The sequence below is a fragment of the Aquarana catesbeiana genome, linkage group LG04 (assembly GCF_042186555.1).
Source record: "Aquarana catesbeiana isolate 2022-GZ linkage group LG04, ASM4218655v1, whole genome shotgun sequence".
NCBI classification, from domain to species: domain Eukaryota; kingdom Metazoa; phylum Chordata; class Amphibia; order Anura; family Ranidae; genus Aquarana; species Aquarana catesbeiana.
In genome coordinates, this window is record NC_133327.1 from 509,040,565 (window position 1) to 509,068,039 (window position 27,475).

Consider the following 27,475-nt stretch of genomic DNA (forward strand, 5'->3'; position numbering starts at 1 on the left):
TTATATCGCGAGATAGTTGTCATCATAAAGCTTGGCTTGACTCAGTCCCGAAAAGCCAGTATGTAAGAATTAGACGTAATTGTTCCTCTATCGATGACTTTAGGATTCAGTCCCAAGTTCTTACGGAGCGATTTCTAGAAAAGGGCTATGATGCGTCTTTCTTAAAGGAGCGAGTGGAGGAGGTTGAGAGACTAGACAGGGAATCCCTACTAAAAGACCATATAGAGACAGGGAACACCCCAAAGAAGGACTTTATTTGCCCTTTTGTAACTAATTATTCCCATCAACATTTTATAATAAGAAAACTGATACACAAGTATTGGCACATAGTCAAAAATGATAATATACTGGGCCCCATACTTCCGGAGAGACCCCAGGTGGTCTTTAAGGGATTACCGTCAATTAGAGCATCAATAGCTCCCAGTGTATGTGATCCTCCAATAAGGAAACCAATGTTTTTCCAAAATCTAGTGGGGTATTATAGATGTAGGAAATGTGCGGTTTGTACGGTTAATGCCATCAAAGACCGGAAGGTAACACATTTCCATGCGACTAGTACCTCACAAACCTTTACAATAAAATCATTTATTACGTGTTCCACCACCCACGTAGTGTATCTTTTAACATGTCCATGCGGGTTTCAGTACGTGGGACGTACTGTCCGCCCCCTTCAGGTCAGGTTAAACGAGCACATCAGCAACATCAAGAGAGGATTTATAGGACATCCAGTATCCAAACACTACCTGAATGTACATGATAAGGATCCTGGAGGTACACAATTTGTGGGTATTGACAGGTTGAGTGTTCCCTGGAGAGGGGGACCCAAGAGAAGAGCCATATCCAAACTTGAAATGGGGTGGATATTCAAGATGGGGTGTCTCAAACCAAGAGGGCTTAATGTTGACATTGAGATCAATGCGTTTATTGACAACGCATGACATAATGGGTGATATAATGCCACATGAGCACCTGGTTATAGTATTTTCCCCTATGGGCTAAGTAGAAAAACCCCCCCTTTAAGAAGGGTCCATAGACATTGGAATTATTATATTATATACTCTCAGGATTCATTGTTTTGCCCTTTTGTCTCTTCTTTTGTTTTTTAACTTCTGAAATTGTAAAGGGATGAGCTGAGTCTGGTTCTGACTATCAGTTTATGATTATTGACTTTTAACATAATTTTTCCACTTTTGCATAAGTATTTCATGCACTCACTGTGTATACATACATTGTGTTTCCTAAGCACTTTTAATTTTTTTCATTATTAGAAAAAAAAAAAAAAAAAAATTTTTTTTTTTGCTAGCGCAATTAAGTTTATTTATAGGCTAATTTAAAAGCCCAGAGCGTTCAGAGCTCTGTAAACAGATGGACACAGAGTGTGGGCAGTGAGCATCCTAAAGTGGTCGGATCCAGGCTAACCTAAGACACCTACTCAGCATCAGGTTGTGCAGTATTGTGCAGTATTGTGCAGTATTCCCAGTATTCCCTTCCTCAGGTGCTGTGTTTTATGATTGATGCCATTCTGGATTCTGCCCAGCAAGCATCTTGTTTGTCTCTCCTGTTGGTACACATGCGCAGGTCCCTTTGGCTTAAAAGTTGGGCAGCAGAGCTTTCATGCAAAAGATATTTAGCTGGCTTCCCATTCAAAGGGGAACGCCTATTTTTGGATGACCTAGATAATTTTATCCAAAAATGACAGGTGGTAAATCTACACTCCTACCAGTTAAGAGGAGTAAACATCCACCATTCAAACGGTCTCTTTCCCCTTCCCCTGGAACATCAGGCTCTAAGCAGTGGCGACGGCCTTCCCAATCTACTTTCGGAGGAAAGACCCAGGGTCACACCCAAGGGCAGAAAAAGGCTTGGGGACGAAAGCCTGCCAAGCAGAGCCCCAAAACTTCCCTGTGAAGGGGCGCCCCCACTTGGCCGAGTGGGGGGAAGGCTCCTACAGTTTTCAGGAGCCTGGCGGGAAGAGGTTCAAGATAAGTGGGTGGTCTCTTCAGTATCTCTAGGTTACAAAATAGAGTTCCTAGAGCTTCCACCAGCTCGTTTCCTAAGGTCAAGAGTTCCCAAAGATCCAGTAAAGCGAGAACCGCTACTACTGGCCTTAGTTCGCTTACTATCCCAGGGAGTGATAGTAGAAATGAACCCAAAAGATCAGAGTTCAGGGTTCTACTCGAATCTCTTCACTGTTCCAAAGCCAAATGGAGATGTCAGACCCATCCTATATCTAAAGGATCTGAATCAGTTTCTACTCATTCGATCCTTCCGAATGCAGTCAATTCGTTCGGTGGTCTCCACCCTGCAGGGGGGGAGAATTTATGGCATCAATAGATATCAAGGATGCATATCTTCATGTGCCAATTTTTCCCACTAACCAAAGATATCTAAGGTTCGTGGTAGACCAGCGCCATTTCCAGTTTGTGGCCCTCCCTTTCGGTCTCGCTACAGCTCCTCGAATTTTTACAAAAATTCTAGACCCTCTCTTAGCAAATCTAGGAGCTCAGGGCATAACTGTGGTAGCTTATCTAGACGATTTGCTACTCATAGAGCAATCGGTGGCACACCTGAACCGCGCTGTCTTCAAGACAGTAAGACATTTGGAAAGACTAGGCTGGATAATCAACTTAGCAAAGTCTTCTTTGCAACCTTCAACAAGGTTGGAGTATCTAGGCATGATCATAGACACCGCTCAAGGCAGGGTGTTTCTACCAGAGACAAAGGTCAAGGCCGTAAGAGCTCTAGTCCACTTAGTATTAAGCAAAAAGAGTCCATCCATTCGGCTATGTATGAGACTGTTAGGAAAGATGGTTGCCACTTTTGAGGCTGTTCCTTTTGCCCAGTTTCACTCAAGGCCCCTGCAGAGAAGCATTCTCGCAGCTTGGAACAAAAAGACTCATGCCTTGGATCTTCCGATGTGCCTATCCCCAAGGATACGCAAAAGCCTCAATTGGTGGTTACGAACCAAAAATCTTTTGAAAGGCAAAGCCTTTCTTCCACTACAATGGAAGATCGTAACCACAGATGCCAGTCTGACAGGCTGGGGAGCAGTTCTGGAAGAAACATGCACGCAGGGAAGATGGTCTGCAACCGAGAAACATAGAGGTGATAAGGGCGCTCTGGTGGAGGTGGGTAGCTGGTCAGAGGGATGATAGTGATGAGATGGCACTTCTGGCAGCACTTTGGTTAGAGGAGAAGCAACTCTGAAGATATAAAAAAGGAGGAGGTCGGAAGAAGGAGCCGCACATGCTCCGAAACGCGTTACCACCCCCTTCTCTACACTGACACCATCAGCCTTGTGTGTCCCGCAGTGAATACAGGCTTCCCTGCTGCCTCCTCTTTTCAACACGCATGAGAACGCTTTACAGCTGCTGGACGGCTCTACACTGCTCTCTACCACCGTGCTGAGGATGGACACATGCCACAGATGAGGACTCCTGATTTTATCATGTCTTTTAACTCAACAATCTTGTAAGTGCTTTTAACCCTTTGTGCACTCTATTAAATTTTACATACTGCACTTAGAGGCGCCTTTCTTTTCCTTTTTTGCAACCGAGAAACGCTTGCCCATATATTCTAGAAATTCGGGCAATTTACTTGGCCCTCACGGACTAGTCTTACAGGCTACACTGTCATCCTATTCGGATACAATCCGACAATGCCACGGCTGTGGCTTACATCAATCACCAAGGAGGCACCAGAAGTCTGGATGCCCAAAGGGAGGTGAATCGCATTCTTGCATGGGCAGAAAGCCATGTTCCCTGCCTGTCTGTGGTATTCATCCCAGGAGTGGAAAAATTGGCAAGCGTATTTCTTAAGCCGCCGACAATTATGCCCAGGAGAATGGTCCCTACACCCCGACATATTCCAAACCATATGTCAAAGGTGGGGAACACCAGATGTGGATCTATTCGCGTCCAGATTCAACAGGAAGCTGGACAAATTTGTGTCCAGAACAAGGGATGTACTTGCTCAGGGATCAGATGCTCTGACAATCCAATGGGATCAGTACAATGTAATGTATGGCTTCCCTCTGAACCCACTTCTTCCGCGGTTCCTGGGAAGGGTCAAAAGGGAAGCAAAGTCAGTCCTTTTAGTAGCCCCGGCTTGGCCCAGACGACCTTGGTATGCAGAGATCGTAAAGATGGCAGTGAGCAGGCCTTGGGTCCTCCCATTCCGGACAGATCTGCTCACACAGGATCCGATTTGCCACCCTGCTTTACGAAGTCTAAATTTGACGGCTTGGCTGCTGAAACCCACATTTTAAAAGACCGTGGGCTCTCGGAGTCAGTCCTTTCCACTCTGGTCAATGCCGGAAAGCCGGCCTCCAGGCTTATTTACTACAAAATCTGGAAGGCATATGTTTCCTGGTGTGAACCCAGGGGATGGCATCCTAGAAGGTATATGATTAGCAGAATCTTGACCTTTCTTCAGTCAGGCCTAGAAATGAGATTGGCTTTGAGCACTATCAAAGTTCAAATTTTGGCTTTGTCTGTATTTTTTCAGAAGCCAATTGCTTCACATTCCCTTGTCCGGGCCTTTATTCAGGGGGCACTGCGGTTGAATCCGCCAGTCAAACCTCCAGTATGCCCATGGGATTTGAATTTGGTGTTGTCGGCTTTACAGGGACAACCCTTTGAGCCACTGCACCTAGCTCCTTTAGCGCTTTTGACTAAAAAATTAGTCTTCTTGATAGCCATATCCTCTGCTAGGAGAGTATCAGAATTGGCAGCTTTTTCTTGTAAAGAGCCATATTTAATTATTCACAAGGACAGGATTGTTATGCGTCCTAATCGTTCCTTCTTACCTAAGGTGGTTTCAGGATTCCATTTGAATCAAGATGTAATCCTACCATCCTTTTTTCCAGATCCGCAGTCCGCGGAGGAAGAATCTTTGCACACTCTTGATGTGGTTAGAGCAGTCAGTGTCTATCTGCAGGCAACTACTCAGATACAGAAAACTGATTATTTGTTTATTCTGCCAGATGGCCATAAGAAAGGCCAAGCAGTGTCGATATCCACTCTTTCTAGATGGATTAGACAGGTTATTTTTCAGGCTTATGATATAAAGAGGAAGACTCCTCCTTTTCATGTGAAAGCGCACTCAACTAGGGCTGTTAGTGCTTCTTGGGCAGTGCATCACCAGGCCTCCATGGCTCAGATCTGTAAGGCTGTGACTTGGTCTTCAGTCCATACATTCATCAGATTCTATCAGGTGGATGTAAGAGGGCAAGAGGATACCGCCTTCAGGCGCAGTGTACTGCAGGCTGCAGTTTAGTTCCTCTGGTCTGTTTGCGGTCTATATTTTCTGATCTGTGTCTCCCTCCCCTCAAATGAGCATTGCTTTGGGACATCCCACTATGTAATGAATACTCTGTGTCCCGTGATGTATGATCAAGAAAATAGGACTTTTAAATACAGCTTACCTGTAAAATCCTTTTCTTGAGAGTACATCACGGGACACACAGCTCCCGCCCTTCTATGGGTTTTACGTGGTTACCTATTGCTTTGCTACAAAACTGAGGTCCTCCCCGTATGGGAGGGGTTATATAGGGGAGGAATGCTCTTTAATTGTGGTTAACCAGTGTTCAATCACCGATGGTGCCTATCTAACCCACTATGTAATGAATACTCTGTGCCCCATGATGTACTCTCAAGAAAAGGATTTTACAGGTAAGCTGTATTCAAAAATCCTATTTTTCCACCATAATTTGTAAATAAATTCTTTCAAAAATCAGACAATGTGATTGTCTGGATTTGTTTCCACATTTTGTCTCTTATAGTTGAGGTATACCTATGATGACAATTACGGGCCTCTCTCATCTTTTTAAGTGGGAGAACTTGCACAATTGGTGACTGACTAAATACTTTTTTGCCCCACTGTATAAACAAAGTGATAAAACAACCCTGACAGGGAAACACACACCAATTTAGAGGAGTTAAAGGTGAAAACCGTATCACAAAAGGAAGCTGTATTTCCTAAATCCTGTTATTCTACAAGGCATTGACATATTATCTCTTCAGTTTTGTCTTGCATTTGTGTCAGTGTCTATGCTCCTTTCTACCCTCTCCATGTGAGCAGAATAAAGATAGTAAATAAGCAGTGCCTGATGTTTTTGCACAACCTGCACACAGAACCGCCACTCTGGTAGGGACAAAGATGGGTTCATGTTGATAGCATACAACAGCAGATTAAAAGAAGTACAGCTACAGAATACCCAGTCAATAGGCAATTTAGAGCAACTAACAGAGCAGAGTGCCTTGGAACTTTTTGAATAATGTAACATAAGAATTTGATTGTGCTTCTTAGGACTCGGTCTATACCAAAAGACTCTCATACTTCTTATGCCCTGTACACACGGTCGGATCTTCCGACGGAAAAGTGCGATCGGATTGTTTTGTCGGAAATTCCGATAGTCTGTGGGCTCCATCGCATTTTTTCCGTTGGAATTTCTGACACACAAAGTTTGAGAGCAGGCTATAAAATTTTCCGACAACAAAATCCGATCGGTTAAATTCCGATCGCGTGTACACAAACCCAACGCACAAAGTGCCATGCATGCTCAGAATAAATTAAGGGACAAAAGCTAGTGGCTACTGCCCCGTTTATAGTCCCAATGTACGTGTTTTACGCCACTGCGTTCAGTAAGATCAGATTTTCCGACAACGTTGAGCAACCGTGTGTATGCAAGACAAGTATGAGCCAATATCCGTTGTAAAAAATCCATGGATTTTGTTGTCGGAATGTCCGATCAATGTCCGATCAATGTCCGATCGTGTGTACAGGGCATTAGAATCAAAATTCATGACCAGAAACAGAAATTGCCAGAGCAGCTGACAGTCTGAAGGATTAAAACCTCAGCAATTATAGTTTCACTGTCTAATCCAGCTGGTCTGAAAACAAATATTTATCAGGATATCCTAGCAATGGTAAAGATGCAGTTTTTTTTTGTTCTTTTTTTAGTAGCACCCGCAGTCATACAGACATTTCAGTTCCAAAAAAGGAAGAAATAATTCTAAAAATAATATAAGACTGTCAGTATAGAGAGGCGATGTGTCCCATGCAGTGCTAATGATGAGGCATCACAGCACCTTGTTGTTGAGCATAACCTAGTTTTACAGCATCACAGTAAAGGGGCTTATCAGCAGAAATGGCTTGTTACATAGAAAGAAAACACAGGCCTCTGACACTAATGTGCTTACACTTCTTGTAGTTATGAAAAAGAGAACTGCAGTCCTTATTTGCTAAAAGGTAAACTAAAACATATTCTGTATCATTAGCACCCACATTTAAAGTGACATTGTCACTTGAACTAAAAAATTAGAGAAAGACACCTTAAAGGAACCTGTGAAGGTTGCAAATCTGGGAGCTCCATTGCTGGCTTGCTTTTAAATATACAGGCTCCTAACTTTTCATTTTTATTATGGATTTACTATCTGTGACCTCAAACTGATGTGCAAGATTGTAATTCAGAAACCACATACTTCCTAGAAGCCAGGATGACAGCCTTAAAACACATACTTTTAAAAACAAATCAGTTAGCGCCGGTTCACATTAGAAGCGGCACGACTTGCAGGTCGCCTCACCGAGGCGACCTGCACACGACTGCCGCGGCGACTTGCAAGACGACTTCTGTATAGAAGTCTATGCAAGTCGCCCCCAAAGTAGTACAGGAACCTTTCTTCTAAGTCGGAGCGACTTGCGTCGCTCCGATTAGAACGGTTCCATTGTACAGAACGGGAGGCGACTTGTCAGGCGGCTAGGTCGCCTGACAAGTCGCCCACGTGTGAACCGGCCCTAATAGCAACTCCCTTATTTTTTGCAGAACAAATGGATACAAATCTCAGCCACCACACACATTAAAAACCCAGCTTGTAATAAGTAATAGCAGCCTCAGCCTAACTCCACCCAGGCCACGTCCCCCTGACATGTTTTGCCCCACCACAGGACTTATTCATTGAAGTAAATTCATGACCAAGCCCCATCTGGTTATTTGAAGACTTTAAGGAACATAACCGCCAAGCTTTGTAACTTCAAAATTACAAGCTTAAGACTGTACTAGGTATAAACTAAAGATAATGGAGTGTATAAATGAAACAGAAGACAACAAATCAAAATGCACACATCACCACTTTCAGGTGGAACAGAATAAGACTACAGCCTAAGTGATGACTATGTAATGGAAACACTGGATTTGCAAATGATTCATAGATACCAAAAACAAAAACTGATTTTACACACAACAAGGCAGAAACAACAACAATCTGATTACAAAATGTGGCAGTAAGAAAAGCCCAGTACGTATCAGTACAAGAAGGCTTTTGGACACAGCCAAGCTCGACACTGGCATTGGCGCCAAATGGCCTATGTAAGTTGGATTGTGATATGAACATATTCCTGAGTGGTGTTCATCTAGTTCCTGCTTTACCTGTGCCCTGACCTACTATATTTGCCTTTCTGTGCACAACCTGGCTTGCCTCTGACCTTTCTTTGGATTCCTGGCTACCCGTTGTGACCTCAGCTCATACCCTGACTCCACTGCTGCCTTATGCTCCTGTACCTCGCTGCCTGACCCCGGCTCCGACTCCTGACTGTGCCTCTTTCTGCCTGGCTGTTGATGCCCTTTTTGCTTGCGTCTTGTCAGCTGATCAGAGTGTTACTGTATTCCGTGGTTAGTGTCTGGTAATCCACAGTCATCTGTATCCTGCAACAAACAGCTGCTGTTGCCTGCTACATTGGCCCTCTTGCCACTCTACTTGTGGTGTTGGACAAGAGGTGCAGGAGAAGCCTCCTCTCCAGCCTGATCTTCATCAGTGAAACACCTCAGTTTTTGCATACATCTTTAACAAGTACATAAGTTCTAGGGCTCTCCCTGCTGTAGGCAAAAGTCTACCTGCACCTAAGTGACTTCCATCGGGGAGTGGGGGGAAAATGTTGGGCTTGTAGAGAACTTCATCCTATAGAAGGTAGACATTGGTGGACAGATGTACCAAGTACCAGGAATACCTTCCCCAGGAGTTTTATTAAGTAAGGTTTGACTCACCTGTTAGCACAAAGGGTCATTTATATCTGGTGAGTGCGGGCAGAAGGTGGGGGGCACACAGGGAGTGCACAAAGTTCACAGATGTGCAGTGCAATTTACAGACTTTGTTTTGAAAAAGATTGTACTATTTTTGGTTTGGATTTGTCTTGTACACAGCACAGAGTACTTTGAGGTGGACTTCATTAAGCACTACTCATTTTTGTAATATATTTTTGCAATATGTTAGTGCAGTTATGGCATGGTGTTAGTATGTGGTTTGCACAATTGATGGGCATATTGTTTGTGATTTACTCATACGAATTTATAGATATTGTCTCGGCATGCATTGTTTGCACAAATTGACAGGGCTCATTCATTTATTCCAGCAGCACTGTATTTTTCTTTTTGCGCTTTGGTTTGAATGATTAGGCATTGTCACAGCAGCAGCCACTTATTATATAGGCTTTTGAGTAGCGCAGGAGGTCATTATCCCTTTTTACAAAAGGCACACCTATGTGCTGCATCACTGCAGCAATTGGAGGGTATGGTCTTAACAATTTCTATATATTTATAAATATCTACATGTTATTTATGCTAAAAAGGGTTTATAAAGGATGAGGTACTTTTAAAATAATATAGACTTACCAAGAAAATGCTAAATAAAATTGTATGCACCCATCAAATAAAAAAATCTCTTTAATTAGCTTTCTTTAACACATCAACACAAAGCATTTTTATGTTTCCAAACTTTCAAAAAAGTCCACCCACCAAATTCCTCTCCCACACATATTGCCCACTATCATACCCTCCAAACTGCCCTCCTGCACATACTGCCTGCTGCTATACTCTTCCACCTCTTCTGCACATAATGCCTACCGCCGTACCCTTCAACCTCTCTTCCTATAAATATTGCCTAGTTTCATAAGTTATGCACTCCTCTCCTGCACACATTGCCTGCTCTCATGTTGTCTGCACTCCTTTTCTGCATGAACTGGCCACGGTCACGCCCTCCAAAGTATACCGTACAGTTCAACTTACAACCTGGCGTCATACCCTCTGCACTTCTCTACTGCACATATTTCTCACCATCATACCCTCCATTCTCCTTTCCTCCATATTCATTTTGAAATATTACAATAAAATATCATTCTCGCACTAGCACAGTATTGCTAATATTTATATATATATATATATATATATATATATATATATATATATATATATATATATATATATATATATATATATATACACAGTATACTGTATGTGTTCCTTTAATCCAAAAGCTTGTTTAAAGCATCTTATATGGCAGAGCGCTATCTCAAAAACCAGCAAGCAAACTAGCAGCAAAACTGTTAAAGGATACAGTTTATTCCAGAGTTGATTTAACCCTTCTTAACCACTAAGGTTCCAGCTAAACCTTCTGATAAAGGGGAGGGCCGAATAACCCCTAAAATGCATAGGCTGGCTTGATATCTTTGTTTTCCTTGAATTTCTGTGTTAAAAAGTTATACCCGGACCCCTATACCTTTGTTGTGGCACTTATATGCTCCTTGCACCTTCCAGGCTTTTACTGCGGTCACATTTCCTGTCTGGACAGAAAGTGATGGGAAATCTCTCCAGTTGAGACACAGGCTGAAGTACAACATTTTTTTTAATAAAATGGGGAAGGTTTGGAAGCTTGGTTAGGTTATTTTTACTGTCTGTGTCTTCCTGTTCGGAGACAATCTCTTTGGTTCACTGCTTGACCTGCTGTCACAGGGACAGAACGTGAAGTGAGATCTTCCTAACAGGATTAAGGACAGCAGTAAAATTTGAGAAAAGTATTTACTCTTAAAAAAAAAAAAAAATAATAAAAAAAAGTTGGGTTCAAATATATGAAACATGCCCAAAGCCCAGCGTCATAAAGTAGAACAGCAGGATTTTCCACATTTGGAAAGCCAAATGTTGCCTTATGTTGTTCACTATAAGGCAGGGGTCTCAAACTGGTGGCCCTCCAGCTGTTGCAAAACTACAAGTCCCATGAGGCATTGCAAGGCTGTCAGTTACAAGCATGACTGCCACAGGCAGAGGCATGATGGGACTTGTAGTTTCGCAACAGCTGGAGGGCCGGCAGTTTGAGACCCCTGCTATAAGGCCTTGTTTCCAATGCATCTAAAAAATGTGTGTTTTACAGACGTTTAAAATGTTTGCTTTCTGTCTCTAAACACCTCTCCATGCTAGCCTAATGCCCTGTACACACGGTTGGACATTGATCGGACATTCCGACAACAAAATCCATGGATTTTTTCCGACGGATGTTGGCTCAAACATGTCTTGCATACACACGGTCACACAAAGTTATCGGAAAATCCGATCATTCTGAACGTGGTGACGTAAAACACGTACGTCGGGACTATAAACGGGGCAGTAGCCAATAGCTTTCATCTCTTAATTTATTCTGAGCATGCGTGGCACTTTGTCCGTCGGATTTGTGTACACACGATCGGAATTTCCGACAATGGATTTTGTTGTCGGAAAATTTTATAGCCTGCTCTCAAACTTTGTGTGTCGGAAATTCCGATGGAAAATGTGTGATGGAGCCTACACATGGTCGGAATTTCCGACAACAAGGTCCTATCACACATTTTCCGTCTGAAAATCCGACCGTGTGTACGGGGCATTAGTGTTCATGCACACATAGGTATTTACAGATGGAGTGTTTAGAATCAGAATAAAAAAACATCACATGCATGTTCAGAGAGGAACAATTTGGCAGAAAAAACACGCAAACTCGCATAAACGTGTATGAACACGTGTTTATGTGTGTTTGCAAGTTAATGCATTCTAAAGGCCAGAATAAATTAATTTTCTGGCTAATAGAATGCTTTGAAAATAAAAGTAGGAATGTTCATAAATGCCGACGAACAAACAGAAACACTTGTGAAAAACATGGCCTTTACTGCATTTTTTAAGCTGTTTTTCTCCTGTAAGGAGAAAAGGCTACCAAAGAAGCACAGTGTGCATAAAACCTAAAAAAGTACCCAAACATAGTCCCTTACAATAATAATGCAGGATGTGATAAACTTTATATTAATCTCAATACGCCTTAAAGCCACAACCCTTTCCTTTTAGTTTTTGAGGGACTGGAAAGGGTTTGAGTCTCTGACAATTTTTATAGCTGGAAAGGGGAAATTCACCTTTACTTACTTGTGTCTTTGTAGTCCTTGTGAAAGTTGAAAAGATGACAGCTGACACTTTCACAGGAATTGAGGGCATGTCTGTCAGTGGGAACATCTGTCAAAAGTAGGGATATTCTTCTCACTTCCTGCCATGTTTCCTGGATAGGAAATGAGAAAAAAAGCTCCCTAAGAAGGACACAGACAGCTAAGAAAACCTTAGTTTTTAGCCCTTCTAAACTGTACAAAACAAAAAAGGTGGCTGCACTTGCATCTTAGGTTCAAGTTCAGATTATACAAATATAAGGAGATGACCTTGTCACCTTATTGGAACAATGTATTCAAAGAACAGTGTATAATCAAAGTGATCATAGATAGAATTTTATCAAACATACCAAACATATCAATGCAAGTATACAAAAGTTCATCCAGTGTAGCTGCCTTTCTGTATGTAGTGGATCCCATGTTGACTAAGTCATCAATAATTCATTGTTCTCAAGTAAACCATATTTCAGGTGGGCTGTACCTAATTTGCACCTTTTTTAATCCCGCTTGGAAAACCTGTCAATACAAAAAAAGAAATAAATAAATTGTGTACAGTATCTAAATGTACGTATACAAATTACACATGATCAACTTTGAAAGCGGACCGCCAATTTACACAAGAAATGATAAATATCAGGAGATTCAGGAGGTTTGGAAGGCTTAGATAAAACATGCTTGAGGTGATTAGCTGTATTAGTGCACTTGCAACAAGAACAATTGAGTACTGTCCGTGATACTTTTTTTATTTGCACGAACATCCACATTTTCAGGACAAGCTTTCAGAGTGTGTCCCTTAGTGCAAATAAAAAAAGTATCATAGACAGTACTCAATTGTTCTTGTTAGATAAAATATGAAAATCTTTTGTTAAAAAGGCTCTGTCGCCATGCTCATTTAGTAGAAACTCTGTTTGAAGTCCAACTCCAACTACCTTATTCCCTGATGCTCCTGCCACCTCAAGATACCCCATGAGGCTGATATCAGAGTTTTGGGGGAGGATGGAGGACACCCTCTCCATCAGGTAACAGTGCATGGGCCTAGCAACTGGCCCCCCAGGCCCAAGCCCTGCATCATTGGAGGAGGTCATATGGTCTCCCATAAAGCACTGGATATTCTGCAGTGGCAGGGGTTAAACAGACCCTGTTGCTTTCATGTCTGAGAGGGCAAGTTAACAGGCGCCCTTGAAATAAACAATTCAAACAAGTATTACTGCTGAATTGACTATGTTAGGTGGCTTTATACATTTTAATTGGCATAAGGCATGAAATGTTGTACTTAAGTTAAAGTGAAATAAAAAAAAAATATTAATTAAAATAAAAAGAAAAACAGCCTAACACACATGTATGTGCAGGGCTTTTTTTCTCAGAGAAATGGTGCAGGAACTCACCTTTCTCCCCTAGGTCACGGCTGTCTCCACCCCTACCCATCCCCTAGGACCACCACTTTTCCCCACCACTACACACCTAGCACCGTCCCCTTTAGAGAACAGGGAACCAAGTATAATTTGGGGGGGGCTAGGGGGCTATACAAGTAATTTGTATGGAATTTGTTAATACAAAAGCAATGTAGTAAAATTTACTAAACATTGGAAATATCCAGCAAGTAAGCTCAGAGGCACTTGCAGACAATTTCAACAGACCCATATGCAGCAAAGAGACAGCCCCATATGCAGCAAAAAACACATCCCATATCCAGCAAGAGACATCCCATATCCAGCAAGAGACATCCCATATCCAACAAGAAGCATCCCATATCCAACAAGAGACATCCCTTATCCTGAAAGAGACATCCCTTATCCTGAAAGAGACATCCCTTATCCTGAAAGAGACATCCCTTATCCTGAAAGAGACATCTCCTATCTAGCAACAGACATCCCCTATCTAGCAAGAGAGAGCCTATATCCAGCAATAGACATCCCATATCCAGCAAGAGACAGCTCTTATCCAGCAAGAGACAGCCCTTATCCAGCAAGAGACAGCCCTTATCCAGCAAGAGACAGCCCTTATCTAGCAAGAGACAGCCCTTATCCAGCAAGAGAGCGCCAATATCCAGCAAGAGACATCCCATATGCAGCAATAGACAGCCCATATGCAGCAATAGACAGCCCTTATCCAGCAATAGACAGCCCTTATCCAGCAATAGACAGCCCATATGCAATAATAGACATATGTGCATGTGCAGGTCTTTGTTTCTCAGAGAAATGATGCAGGAACTCACCTTTCTCTCCTAGGTCACGGCTGTCCCTGCCCCTACCCGCCCCCTAGGACCACCCCTTTTCTCCACCCCTACACACCTAGCACCGCCCCCTTTAGAGAACAGTAACGTAGTAAAATTTACAAAACATTGGAAATATCCAGCAATTACCAAAGTAAGCTCAGAGGCACTTGCAGACAATTTCAACAGACCCGTATGCAGCAAAGAGACACATCCCATATCCAACAAGAGATATCCCTTATCGAGAAAGAGAAATCCCTTATCCAGCTAGAGAAATCCCCTATCCAGCAAGAGATATCCCTTATCCAGCAAGAGACATCCCTTATCCAGCAAGAGACATCCCTTATCCAGCAAGAGACATCCCATATCCAGAAGGAGACAGCTCTTATCCAGCAAGAGATATCCCATATCCAACAAGAGACATCCCATATGAAGCAAGACACAGCCCTTATGAAGCAAGACACAGCCCTTATCCAGCAAGAGACATCCCATATCCAGCATTACACAGCCTATATCCAATAAGAGACAGCCCTTATTCAGCAAGAGACAGCCCTTATCCAGCAAGAGAGAGCCCATATCCAGCAACAGACAGCCCTCATCCAGCAAGAGACAGCTCATATCCAGCAAGAGACAGCCCATATCCAGCAAGAGACAGCCCATATCCAGCAAGAGACAGCCCTTGACCAGCAAGAGACAGCCCTTGACCAGCAAGAGACAGCCCATATGCAGTAATAGACATATGTGTATGTCTTTTTTTTCTCAGAGAAAATGTGCAGGAACTCACCTTTCTTTCCTAGGTCATGGCTGTCTCCGCCCCTACCCGCCCCCTAGGACCACCCCTTTTCTCCACCGCTACACACCTAGCACCGCCCCCTTTAGAGAACAGACATCACTTATCCAGCAAAAGACATCCCATATCCAGCAAGACACAGCCCTTATCCAGCAAGACACAGCCCTTATCCAGCAAGACACAGCCCTTATCCAGCAAGAGACATCCCATATCCAGCATTAGACAGCCTATATCCAGCAATCAACAGCCCTTACCCACCAAAGACAGCCCATATCCAGCAAGAGACAGCCCATATCCAGCAAGAGACAGCCCATATCCAGCAAGAGACATCCCATATCCAGCAAGAGACAGCCCATATCCAGCAAGAGACAGCCCTTATCCAGCAAGAGATAGCCCATATGCAGTAATAGACATATGTGTATGTGCAGGTCTTTTTTTCTCAGAGAAAATGTGCAGGAACTCACCTTTCTCTCCTAGGTCATGGCTGTCTCCGCCACTACCTGACCCCTAGGACCACCCCTTTTCTCCACCCCTATACACCTAGCACCGCCCCCTTTAGAGAACATGGAACCAAGTATAATTTGGGGGGGGGGGTGGTCTATACAAGTAATTTGTATGGAATTTGTTAATAAAAAAGCAACGTAGGATAATTTACAAAACATTGGAAATATCCAGCAATTACCAAAGTAAGCTCAGAGGCACTTGCAGACAATTTCACAGACCCATATGCAGCAAAGAGACAGCCCCATATGCAGCAAAAGACACATCCCATATCCAGCAAGAGACATCCTATATCCAACAAGAGACATCCCATAGCCAACAGAAAGAGACAGCCTTTATCCAGCAAGAGACATCCTTTATCCAGCAAGAGACAGCCCAAATCCAGCAATAGACAGCCCATATCAAGCAATAGACCGCCCTTGTCCAGCAAGAGAAAGCCCTTATCCAACAAGAGACAGCCCATATTCAGCAAGAGACAGCCCATATCCAGCAAGAGACAGCCCATATCCAGCAAGAGACAGCCCATATCCAGCAAGAGACAGCCCTTATTCAGCAAGAGACAGCCATTATCCAGCAAGAGAGAACCCATATCCAGCAATAGACATCCCATATCCAGCAAGAGACAGCCCTTATCCAGCAAGAGACAGCCCTTATCCAGCAAGAGACAGCCCTTGTCCAGCAAGAGACAGCCCTTGTCCAGCAAGAGAGAGCCCATATCCAGCAATAGACATCCCATATCCAGCAATAGATATCCCATATCCAGCAAGAGACAGGTCTTAATCAGCAATAGAAAGCTCTTAATCAGCAATAGACAGCCATTATCCAGCAATAGACATCCCATATCCAGCAAGAGACAGCTCTTAATCAGCAATAGACAGCCATTATCCAGCAATAGACAGCCCTTATCCAGCAAGAGAAAGCCCATATCCAGCAATAGACAGCCCATGTCCAGCAAGAGACAGCCCATGTCCAGCAAGAGACAGCCCTTATCCAGCAAGAGACAGCCCATATGCAGCAATAGACAGCCCTTATCAAGCAATAGACAGTCCTTATGAAGCAATAGACAGCCCTTATCCAGCAAGAGATAGCCCATATCCAGCAATAGACAGCCCTTATCCAGCAATAGACAGCCCTAGGTCACGGTTGTCTCCGCCCCTACCTGCCCCCCAGGACCACCCCTTTTCTCCCCCCCTACACACCTAGCACCGCCCCCTTTAGAGAACAGGGAACCAAGTATAATGGGGGGGGGGGGGCTATACAAGTAATTTGTATGGAATTTGTTAATACAAAAGCAACATAGTAAAATATACAAAACATTGGAAATATCCAGCAATTACCACAGTAAGCTCAGAGGCACTTGTAGACAATTTCAACAGACCCATATACAGCAAAAGACACATCCCATATCCAGCAAGACACATCCCATATCCAGCAAGAGACATCCCTTATCCAACAAGAGACATCCCATAGCCAACAAGAGACATCCCTTATCCAAAAAGGACAGCCTTTATCCAAAAAGGACAGCCTTTATCCAGAAAGCGAAAGCCCTTATCCACCAGTAGACATCCCATATCCAGCAAGAGGCATCCCATATCCAGCAAGAGACATCCCATATCTTGCAAGAGACAGCCCATATCCAGCAAGAGACAGCCCATATCCAGCAAGAGACAGCCCATATCCAGCAATCGACATCCCTTATTCAGTATTAGACAGCCCATATCCAGCAAGAAACAACCCTTATTCAGCAAGAGGCAGCCCTTATCCAGCAAGAGAGAGCCCATATCCAGCAATAGACATCCCATATCCAGCAATAGACATCCCATATCCAGCAAGAGACAGCCCATATCCAGCAAGAGACAGCCCATATCCAGCAAGAGACAGCCCATATCCAGCAATTGACAGCCCATATCCAGCAATTGACAGCCCATATCCAGCAATTGACAGCCCATATCCAGCAAGAGATAGCCCTTGTCCATCAAGAGACAGCCCTTATTCAGCACGAGAAGGCCCATATCCAGAAATAGACATCCCATATCCAGCAATCGACATCCCTTATCCAGCAAGAGACAGCCCATAGCCAGCAAGAGACAGCCCATAGCCAGCAAGAAACAGGCCAAAGCCAGCAAGAGACGGCCCAAAGCCAGCAAGAGATGGCCCAAAGCCAGCAAGAGACGGCCCATATCAAGCAATAGACAGCTCATATCCAGCAAGAGACAGCCAATATCCAGCAAGAGACAGCCCATATCCAGCAAGAGACAGTCCATATCCAGCAAGAGATAGCCCTTGTCCATCAAGAGATAGCCCTTATTCAGCATGAGAGGGCCCATATCCAGAAATAGACATCCCATATCCAGCAATCGACATCCCTTATCCAGCAAGAGACAGCCCATATCAAGCAATAGACAGCCCATATCCAGCAAGAGACAGCCCATATCCAGCAAGAGACAGCCCATATCCAGCAATAGACAGCCCTTATCCAGCAATAGACAGTCCTTATCCAGCAAGAGACAGCCCATATGCAGCAATAGACATATGTGTATGTACAGGTCTTTTTTTCTCAGAGAAAAGGTGCAGGAACTCACCTTTCTCCCCTAGGTCATGGCTGTCTCCGCCCCTACCCGCCCCTAGGACCATCCCTTTTCTCCACCTCTACACATCTAGCACCGCCCCCTTTAGAGAACAGGGAACCAAGTATAATGGGGGGGGGGGGCGATACAAGTAATTTGTATGGAATTTGTTAATACAAAAGCAACGTAGCAAAATTTACAAAACATTGGAAATATCCAGCAATTACCAAAGTAAGCTCAGAGGCACTTGTAGACAATTTCAACAGACCCATATGCAGCAAAGAGACAGCCCCATATGCAGAAAAAACACATCCCATATCCAGAAAGAGACATCCCTTATCCAGCAAGGGACAGCCCATATCCAGCAAGAGACTTCTTATATCCAGAAAGAGACATCCCATATCCAGCAAGAGACAGCCCATATCCAGCAATAGACATCCCATATCCAGCAAGAGACAGCTCTTATCCAGCAATAGACATCCCATATCCAGCAATAGACATCCCATATCCAGCAATAGACATCCCATATCCAGCAAGAGACATCCCATATCCAGCAAGAGAAAGCCCTTATCCAGCAAGAGAAAGCCCATATCCAACAACAGACAGCCTATATCCAGCAACAGACAGCCCATATCCAGCAACAGACAGCCCTTATCCAGCAATAGACAGCCCTTATCCAGCAAGAGACAGCCCTTATCCAGCAATAGACAGCCTTTATCCAGCAACAGACAGCCCTTATCCAGCAAGAGACAGCCCATATCCAGCAACAGACAGCCCTTATCCAGCAAGAGACAGCCCATATCCAGCAACAGACAGCCCTTATCCAGCAACAGACAGCCCTTATTCAGCAAGAGACAGCCCTTATTCAGCAAGAGACAGCCCATATCCAGCAACAGACAGCCCTTATCCAGCAAGAGACAGCCCTTATTCAGCAAGAGACAGCCCATATCCAGCAACAGACAGCCCTTATCCAGCAAGAGACAGCCCATATCCAGCAACAGACAGCCCTTATCCAGCAACAGACAGCCCATATCCAGCAACAGACAGCCCATATCCAGCAATAGACATATGTGTAGTGTGTGTATATGTACTGCCTATAGCAAAAAAAAATGTAGTTTTTACCTAGCCATATTTGTAATCTTTATTTACTGTCCAAAGTGGACACTGGAGGCAGAAATGTGACATTGGAGGTTGCAGTTCTTAACTTGGAAGCAGCACTTCTGAAAATAAAAATAATTGTGTCACCTGCCTGATTGCACAGTGTACCAGATGTGTGTAAATGTCAAGTCGCTATATATATATATATATATATATATATATATATATATATATATACACACACACACACACACACATACATATACATACATTATATATATATATATATATATATATATAATGTATGTATATGTATATATGTTTATCTATACATATTGATTTAGTTTCTTTTTTTCTTGCAGTTCCACTACAGGTGCAGACATGATGCACTAGCTCTACATTACTTTGTAGAAAAGATTACATTGAACTTCCTTTGTTTTAATATATATATTATATTATATATATATTTACTGTAATAAGTTTATCAGTAAGCAAACAATCATTTAGGCCCCTTTCTCACTGGGGCGGTAGGGGGCGTTGGCGGTAAAACAGCGCTATATTTAGCGCTGTTTTACTGCGGTATTCGGCCGCTAGCGGTGCGGTTTTAACCCCCCGCTGGCGGCCGAAAAAGGGTTAAAACCCCTCGTATAGCGCGGCTATAGCCGCGCTGTCCCATTGCTTTCAATGGGCAGGAGCGGTTTAGGAGCGGTGAATACACCGCTCCTTCACCGCTCCAAAGAAGCGGCTGACAGGAGATTTTTTCTTCTCCTGCCAGCGCACCGTTTCAGTGTGAAAGCCCTTGGGCTTTCAAACTGAACAAACAGCGGAGGCTGTTTAGGGGCGGTTTGCAGGCACTATTTTTAGCGCAATAACGCCTGCAAACCGCCCCAGTGTGAAAGGGGTCTTAGTGCCAGGCCTACAGATTGGATATAATTTTAATCATTTAGGTAGGCTCTCGTAATACATAGCTGTTGATAAATATAAAGGATGTTATAAAGTCAGATTGTAACCTTTGTGCCTATCTTTTTTCAGTTCAATTCTGGAGTTTGGCAACTGGGTAATATTTGATTTAGTGTATTAAAATACTAATCATTAATTGATTCAGCAGTACCTATTTACTTATTGTATGCCAGTGAAGTGGCACACTATCCTTCCAGTTGCTGCCATTCAGCTAACAATCAAATTCATCCAAACCATTGTTCAACAATGGCAAAATATTTTGGAACAAGCACAATCAGTATCAGTTTCACCCCAGCAAACTTTAACACAATTATGCATAATTCATAGGGTGTATAGGACTCCAGTTAAATTTTATTACTGGGGTAGACGAGATACATCTGACTGTACCCGGGGTAGGAGAACCTCAGCTGACCTAATACATATGCTATGAAAATGCCCCAAATTATTTATTTAGGTACTGGCAAAAAAGAATTGATGCTATTAACCAGGTATACCAAATACAGGTACAAAGGGATCCTAAAATACCAACAATTAGGATAGCAATTAACAAGATGTAGTTTATTGCACGCAAGCTACTCGCACAAAAATGGATTTCCTCGAATGTGCCAGCATAAAAGGAATGGCGCCTACAGGTTAATGACACTGTATTAAAAGAATGGCAGGTTTGTCAAAATAGGGGGTCAATAAAAAAGTTTCATAAAATATGGGATTTGTGGCTGGGCATGCCCGGGATGACACCTTTTATCCACTTCAGCCCCGGACCATTTGGCTGCCAAATGACCAGGCCACTTTTTGCGATTCGGCACTGCGGCGCTTTAACTGACAATTGCGCGGTCGTGCGACGTCGCTCCCAAACAAAATTGGCGTCCTTTTTTTCCCACAGAGCTTTCTTTTGATGGTATTTGATCACCTCTGTGGTTTTTATTTGTTTACGCTAAACAAAAATAGAGTGACAATTTTGAAAAAAAAAACAATATTTTTTACTTTTTGCTATAATAAATATCTCCAAAAATATATTAAAAAACTATTTTTTTTCCTCAGTTTAGGCCGGTACGTATTCTACATATTTTTTGTAAAAAAAATCGCAATAAGCGTTTATTGATTGGTTTGCGCAAAGGTTATAGCGTCTACAAAATAGGGGATAGTTTTGAGGCATTTTTATTAATAATTTTTTTTTTTTACTAGTAATGGCGGCGATCAGCGATTTTTATCGTGACTGCGAAATTATGGCGGACACGTCGGACAATTTTGACACATGGCACTAATACAGCGATCAATGCTAAAAAATTGCATTGATTACTGTAAAAATGTCACTGGCAGTGAAGGGGTTAACCACTAGGGGGTGGGGAAGGTGTTAAGTGTGTCTTAGGGAGTGATTCTAACTGTCTGGGGGATGGGCTAGCAGTGACACGATGAGAGGGAGCAGACGATCAGTGTCCTGTCACTAGGCAGAACGGGGAGATGCTGTGTTTACACTGGCATCTCCCCGTTCTTCAGGTCTGTGACACGATCGCGTGCAGCCGGCAGACATCGAGTCCACGGATCCCGCGGGCACAGTCACGGAGCTCGCGGCAGGCACACCCTGCTGGTGGCGCGCGCGCACGGCGGGAGATTCAAAGTTATGTTACTTTGCCCAGCCGTGCCATTCTCCCGACGTATATCGGCGTGAGCCGGTTTTTAAGTGGTTATAATAGCAACAGATGGAACTCCAGGGGTGGATGGTTCTTTTTCAAATTATAGGAAATATGGGGAAGGATAAGTGAAAGAGGGTGGAATAAGGGAAAGTAAATGAAAGGTAGGAGGAGAAAAGGGGAGAGTAAGGGAGAGGGAAGAGAGAGGTGGAAAAAAAGAGGAAAAGGGAGAGGGAGAAGAAAGGGAAAAAAAGAGGGAAGAAAGATGGAAAAAGAGAAAGGAAGAGTAAGAAGTATAAGTTTAGGATATAAATGGATTGTATAGATAGGTGTACCGATAGATATATATGACTGTTGGTCTTATTGCAGGGGGGATTTTTTTTCCCATGGATGGATATAGGATGAGGTAGATAAAACAGGGGGAGAAAAGATGGGGGAAAGGGACGAGTTATTAACACGAATAATAGTGTTGATGTAATTCAGTGAAAGATAGGTGGTGTATGTTTTTTGTTTGTGTTATTTTATTTTATTTTTTTAATATGTATTTAGTTGTTTTTGTTCTGTGCTGTAAACTAAAATTGGTGTTAATAAAAATTATGAATTGGAAAAAAAATTCATCCAAACAAGTGACGTGCAAATAAGTCTGTTTAACCACCTGCCGACCAGCCGCCACAGTTTTACTGTGGCAGAATGGCACGGCTGGGCGAAACGATGTTATGTAACGTCACTTCACCCTGTGGCTGCTACGCTGCTCACCCCTGGAGCCGATGTGAGTGCCCGCCGGTCGCAATCACCGCCGTGCTCCCACGATCACTGGTGACACACCAAGAACACACAGTTTCTGGTTCTCTGAAGGGAGAAGAGGCTGATTGTCTGTTCATACAAAGTATGAACAGCGATCTGTCATCTCCCCTAGACAGTCCCATCCCCCCTTCAGTTAGAACACAGAGAGGGAACACAATTAACCCCTTGATCACCCCCTAGTGTTAACCCCTTCCCTGCCAGTGACATTTTTACAGTAAGTGCATTTTTATAGCACTGATCGCTGTATAAATGCCAATGGTCCCAAAAATGTGACAAAAGTGTCCGATGTGTCCACCATAATGTTGCAGTCCTGATAAAAATCGCAGATCGCCGCCATTACTAGTAACAAAAAAAATAAATAAATAAAAATGCTATAAATCTATCCCCTATTTTGTAGATGCTATAACTTTTGCGCAAACCAATCAATATACGCTTATTGCGATTTTTATTGCCAAAAATATGTAGAAGAATACATATCGGCCTAAACTGAGAACATTTTTGCTTTTTTAAAAAAACAATGGGGTTATATATTATAGTAAAAAGTACAAAATATTGCGTTTTTTTCAAAATTGTCGCTCTTTTTTTTGTTGATAGTGCAAAAAATAAAAACCACAGAGATGATCAAATACCACCAAAAGAAAGCTCTATTTGTGGGTAAAGAAAGAACATTAATTTTGTTTGGGTGCAACGTCGCATGACCATGCACTTGTCAGTTAAAGCGACGCCTGGTCATTCAGCAGCCAAATCTTCCGGGGCTGAAGTGGTTAAATGCAGGTCTAGCTAAACCTAAAATGTTCTAAATATTTTTTTATAGACTTATACCTACACAAGTACTAGATATAGGTGCACATCCAATGTGCTTGCTCATTTGACAATTGTTTTACCTGGCTTTAAACAATCTTTTGGTGGGCGAAAGATATAGCAATGACAGACAATTTGTTGGTATGGTTTGATGTGAACTGAATTTTGCCTGAATCAACAAGCCAAGATGCAAAAGCATATGTCTCTACTGTGCCTTACACTATAGGACCTTGCATTGGTGGAATGCTCAGCATGGGTTGGAAGCTGAGTTTTCTTTTTTCACATGTCTGTGAGCAAGGCCTTTCTGTGAAAAAAAAAAGGCAAACAGCTGGAAAGTGGTAATGGTTCAGTTCACTTCCTATAGAAGACTCTGTTTCAACAGTAAGGGCAACCTGTGTGCTCCTATTCAACCTAAACAGAGAAAGGGCTTTGCTTTAGAAGACACTAAATGCTGTTAATTTAAATCCTATTTAATGTTAAAGAAACCTATCCCAAGAGAAACATATAGGGTGCCATTACTGATACCGAGTTCAGAAAATATTAGTTGCTTGGCAAAGGGTCGTGAAGACAAGTTTGCAGGTTCACAATTTTTACTTTACTCTGATTTTCCCTATATGCATACATGTTCTGAGTCAGGAACTTGAAAAAGTTTCACAGAACTTCTTCTTAACTTCTATGCAACTCTTCAGACAAGAGTCAGTGTTACATGCACTTGGTCTTATTCAAATTCTAAGCAGTGTGGTCAGTTTTCCCCCTGCGGTCTGACAACACTGCTAGCAAGGAGAAAGATTTATGAGAGTCAGCTCTAGCTTCTGGTATCAGGGACCACTCTGAAGACCAGCACTGACATTCACAAATGGTCACACAGCCTTCAGTGCTGTGTGATCTATCTATGTCTCCTTCTAAATACACACAGCCCAGGCTGTAACAGGAGAAATGGAATACAGAAAACAGTAACAGGGGAATGACACCCATGTTATGCCAAAATAGTAATTAGCACTGAGTGATGGCACATGCCACAAAGTTATGTGACCTTCAACAGCCGTTGATTTCTCTTCAGGAAAAACAAAGGTCATCAATGTTTCAGCCCCATAGCAGCCTAAGTTGTGTTCAGAACTTCAGTTTTCGGTGCTGCTAAAAATGTTGTTTTTAATTATGTGGTAAAATATTTATTTAGGTAAGATTATCATCATCTTCTGCTTTAGCAATTGCTTCTTTAGAGACACTAGAGAATAGCTGGTAGAAATGGAAAAGTTTTGGTAGAAAAAAGTTCTAATAGACAATACATGATTTTTACCCCTTCCCACAGAGCGCATGCATATATGCAGCCTCACACAAGTGGGTCTTTATCCATGAGGCCGCATATAAGTCATGGACAGCTCCAAGTCTCGTACTAACAATTAGGAACTGGGAGGACTGGTACCCGATCACCTGATTGCTGTGATAGCCTGTGGTTGGCAGTCACAGTGATCAGTTATTGAACAGCCCCCAGTGTTTTTCTCCTCTTGAATGGAGAAAAAGGTACATTGTGTCTTTAACTACTTTCTAGAAGAGAAAATCGTAAACAAAAGAAAGTGTGTGTACAAGAAAAAAGAAAAAAAAAAAAGATAGATAGATACAGTAGATAGATAGAGTAGTGAGATCAGGGTTTGGAGGTAGGTCAGTGTCAGATTTAAGTTTAGGGTCAAGGTTAGGGTCAAATGTCATGATAAAGTCAGGGTAAACATTGGGTCAAATGTCAGGGCCAGAGTATTTTAGGTAGGAATAATAAAAAAAAAAAAAAAAAAACACAATTGTTAATTTAGTATTAGTGTCATTTACTATATTGTCAGTGTCATTTGGGTTGATTTGATAAAACTGGAGAATGCAAAATCTGCAGCAGCTGTGCATGGTAGCCAATCAGCATCTAACTTCAGCTTGTTTAATTAAGCTTTGACGAAAAAAAAAAAGGAAGCTGATTCATTTCTATGCAGAGCTGCACCAGATTTTGCACTCTCCAGTTTTAGTAAATCAACCCCAGTGTGTGTTAAGTTGGATAATAAAACAAAATGCACAGTGTTGTTTCTGGACCCTACTACAGGTACAAACAGCAAATTATATACACATATGTGGTATCACTGTGATCGTTAGGAGTGGCAAAAGTCTTAGGCGCATGCCACTGTGCTCTGAGTATGCCATCCCTTGCGCTGTGCCGCAATCGTGGCTCACATGCGTCATCGCGGCTTGGCCATTGAAATGGCCACTGCCTGTGGACTTGGAAGGGTCACTAGGTGAAGATGGAAACCCTGTCATCGCTGGAGGGCTTCCTTTTGGGATAAATCTTTCTTAATGTGCTAGTGGGCGATGCTTAATAAAACATTTGTCTTACAGGGAGCAGATTTTTTTTTTTTAATCAGCCTTTACTACCGCTTTAAGATTTATTTACCCTTGTCATGAAGGGGTTAAATGTATTTTACATTGTCTAGATAATGTACTACATTAGCTGCTGGCTTTCTTACAAAATATATGACAAAAATGTTCTTAAAAAAAGCTTACATTACATTTATAATATTTATACCTATGTAAAGTACTTCATGCTTCATTTGTCACACATTAATACTCTTGCACAGATGGAAGTGAAAACCATAAAACCACATCATGCAGCATCTAATATGCAGTGTTAAAAACTTGCATGCCTTCATTTATTAGATCTGAAATACTTTTCTAGGTACTAAAAGGCATGTAATCCTAAATGATAAATGTATGGATTCTCTGAAGCTAGGGCTGTGATCTAACAAAGTAAAGATCCAAATATTAGGTTATATTTCTGTACATTCCCAGATTGTTAAAGTGGTTATACCAAACCAATAATGCTTAGTGAGTTCTGCTTTCTTAATATATAGGGATTTCCCTGAGCCTTTTGAAAGGAGTGGTTTTCATGGGGGGGCCCATGCAGTTTGGGTTAGCAATTTTTTTTTCAATCCCTATGAATTGTTTACACAAGTAAATAATAATTTTAGATTGTGCTTTAAACATTTAAATTACACAAGGAATTACACAAATCTTGGATAGACACTGCCTTCATACATCTCCCTGGTACTTCAGTCTGGCTCTTTTTGCTGGCTCTGTTTCACCTCCAAAATGATGTCTCACTTGGATTTATACAGAAACTGAAAATGTATAGTAACACTGTACACCCTCCCCAGCACCCAATCACCACTGTCCACTGTACTTAAGTGATGAGCTATCAGTGCCAATGCATCCGGTGTAGCAGTCTTCAGCTTTGAAATTCCTGCTCTTCTCCCTGTTCTCTCTGCAGCATTTCCAAGGCAGGTCAGAGCGATCGCCTTTGCCGATCAATCGAAATCATTCTGATCTGTCCCGGAAGGCCCACAGAAAGAAGAGGAAGTTCAAATCCCTGGACTGCTACATTGGCTCTGTGGGCACTGACAGCTCATCAACCACAGAGATAAGAAAAGTGGGGACCGAGGGGATGGGGTGTAGGTGTTAGTTCACTTTTTAGCCTTTCTGAAAAGGTGAACTTGTACTTTAGGTCTACAAACTTTGAGTACCTGGAATCTTAGATGCAGCGACCTTGCCTCCAAAGCCCCCAAAAGATAAAAGAAGTGTATAAAAATTATTATTATTATACAGGATTTATATAGCGCCAACAGTTTGCTCAGCGCTTTACAAAATAAAGGCGGACAGTACAGTTACAAGAGGAATCAGAGGGCCTTGCTCATTACAGCTTACAATCCAAGAGGGAGGGTCAAGTGATACAAAAGGTATTAACTGTGGAGAATGAGCTAATGGAGAAAGTAAAAACAGTGTATTAGTTAGAAGCAGTATAGGCTTCTTTAAAGAGAAGGGTTTTCAGAGATCGTCTAAAGATGGATAGGATTAAGAG

The 27,475-nt window shown here is 42.5% G+C and overlaps 1 protein-coding gene across 3 annotated transcripts in view; it reads right to left on the reverse strand.

Annotated features, from left to right (window-relative positions):
- Positions 1 to 27,475, reverse strand: part of RASGRP3 (RAS guanyl releasing protein 3) — a 252,417-nt gene that overhangs the window by 132,848 nt on the left and 92,094 nt on the right. For 2 of the 3 annotated variants that reach the window (XM_073627726.1, XM_073627725.1), the window contains exon 2: positions 12,576 to 12,741. In XM_073627726.1, coding sequence (XP_073483827.1) covers positions 12,576 to 12,645 — 70 coding nt within the window. In that variant the 5' untranslated portion in view covers positions 12,646 to 12,741. Of the gene's footprint in view, positions 1 to 12,211; positions 12,342 to 12,575; positions 12,742 to 27,475 lie in introns of those variants that run through there. The other variant, XM_073627724.1, reaches the window with a different exon arrangement.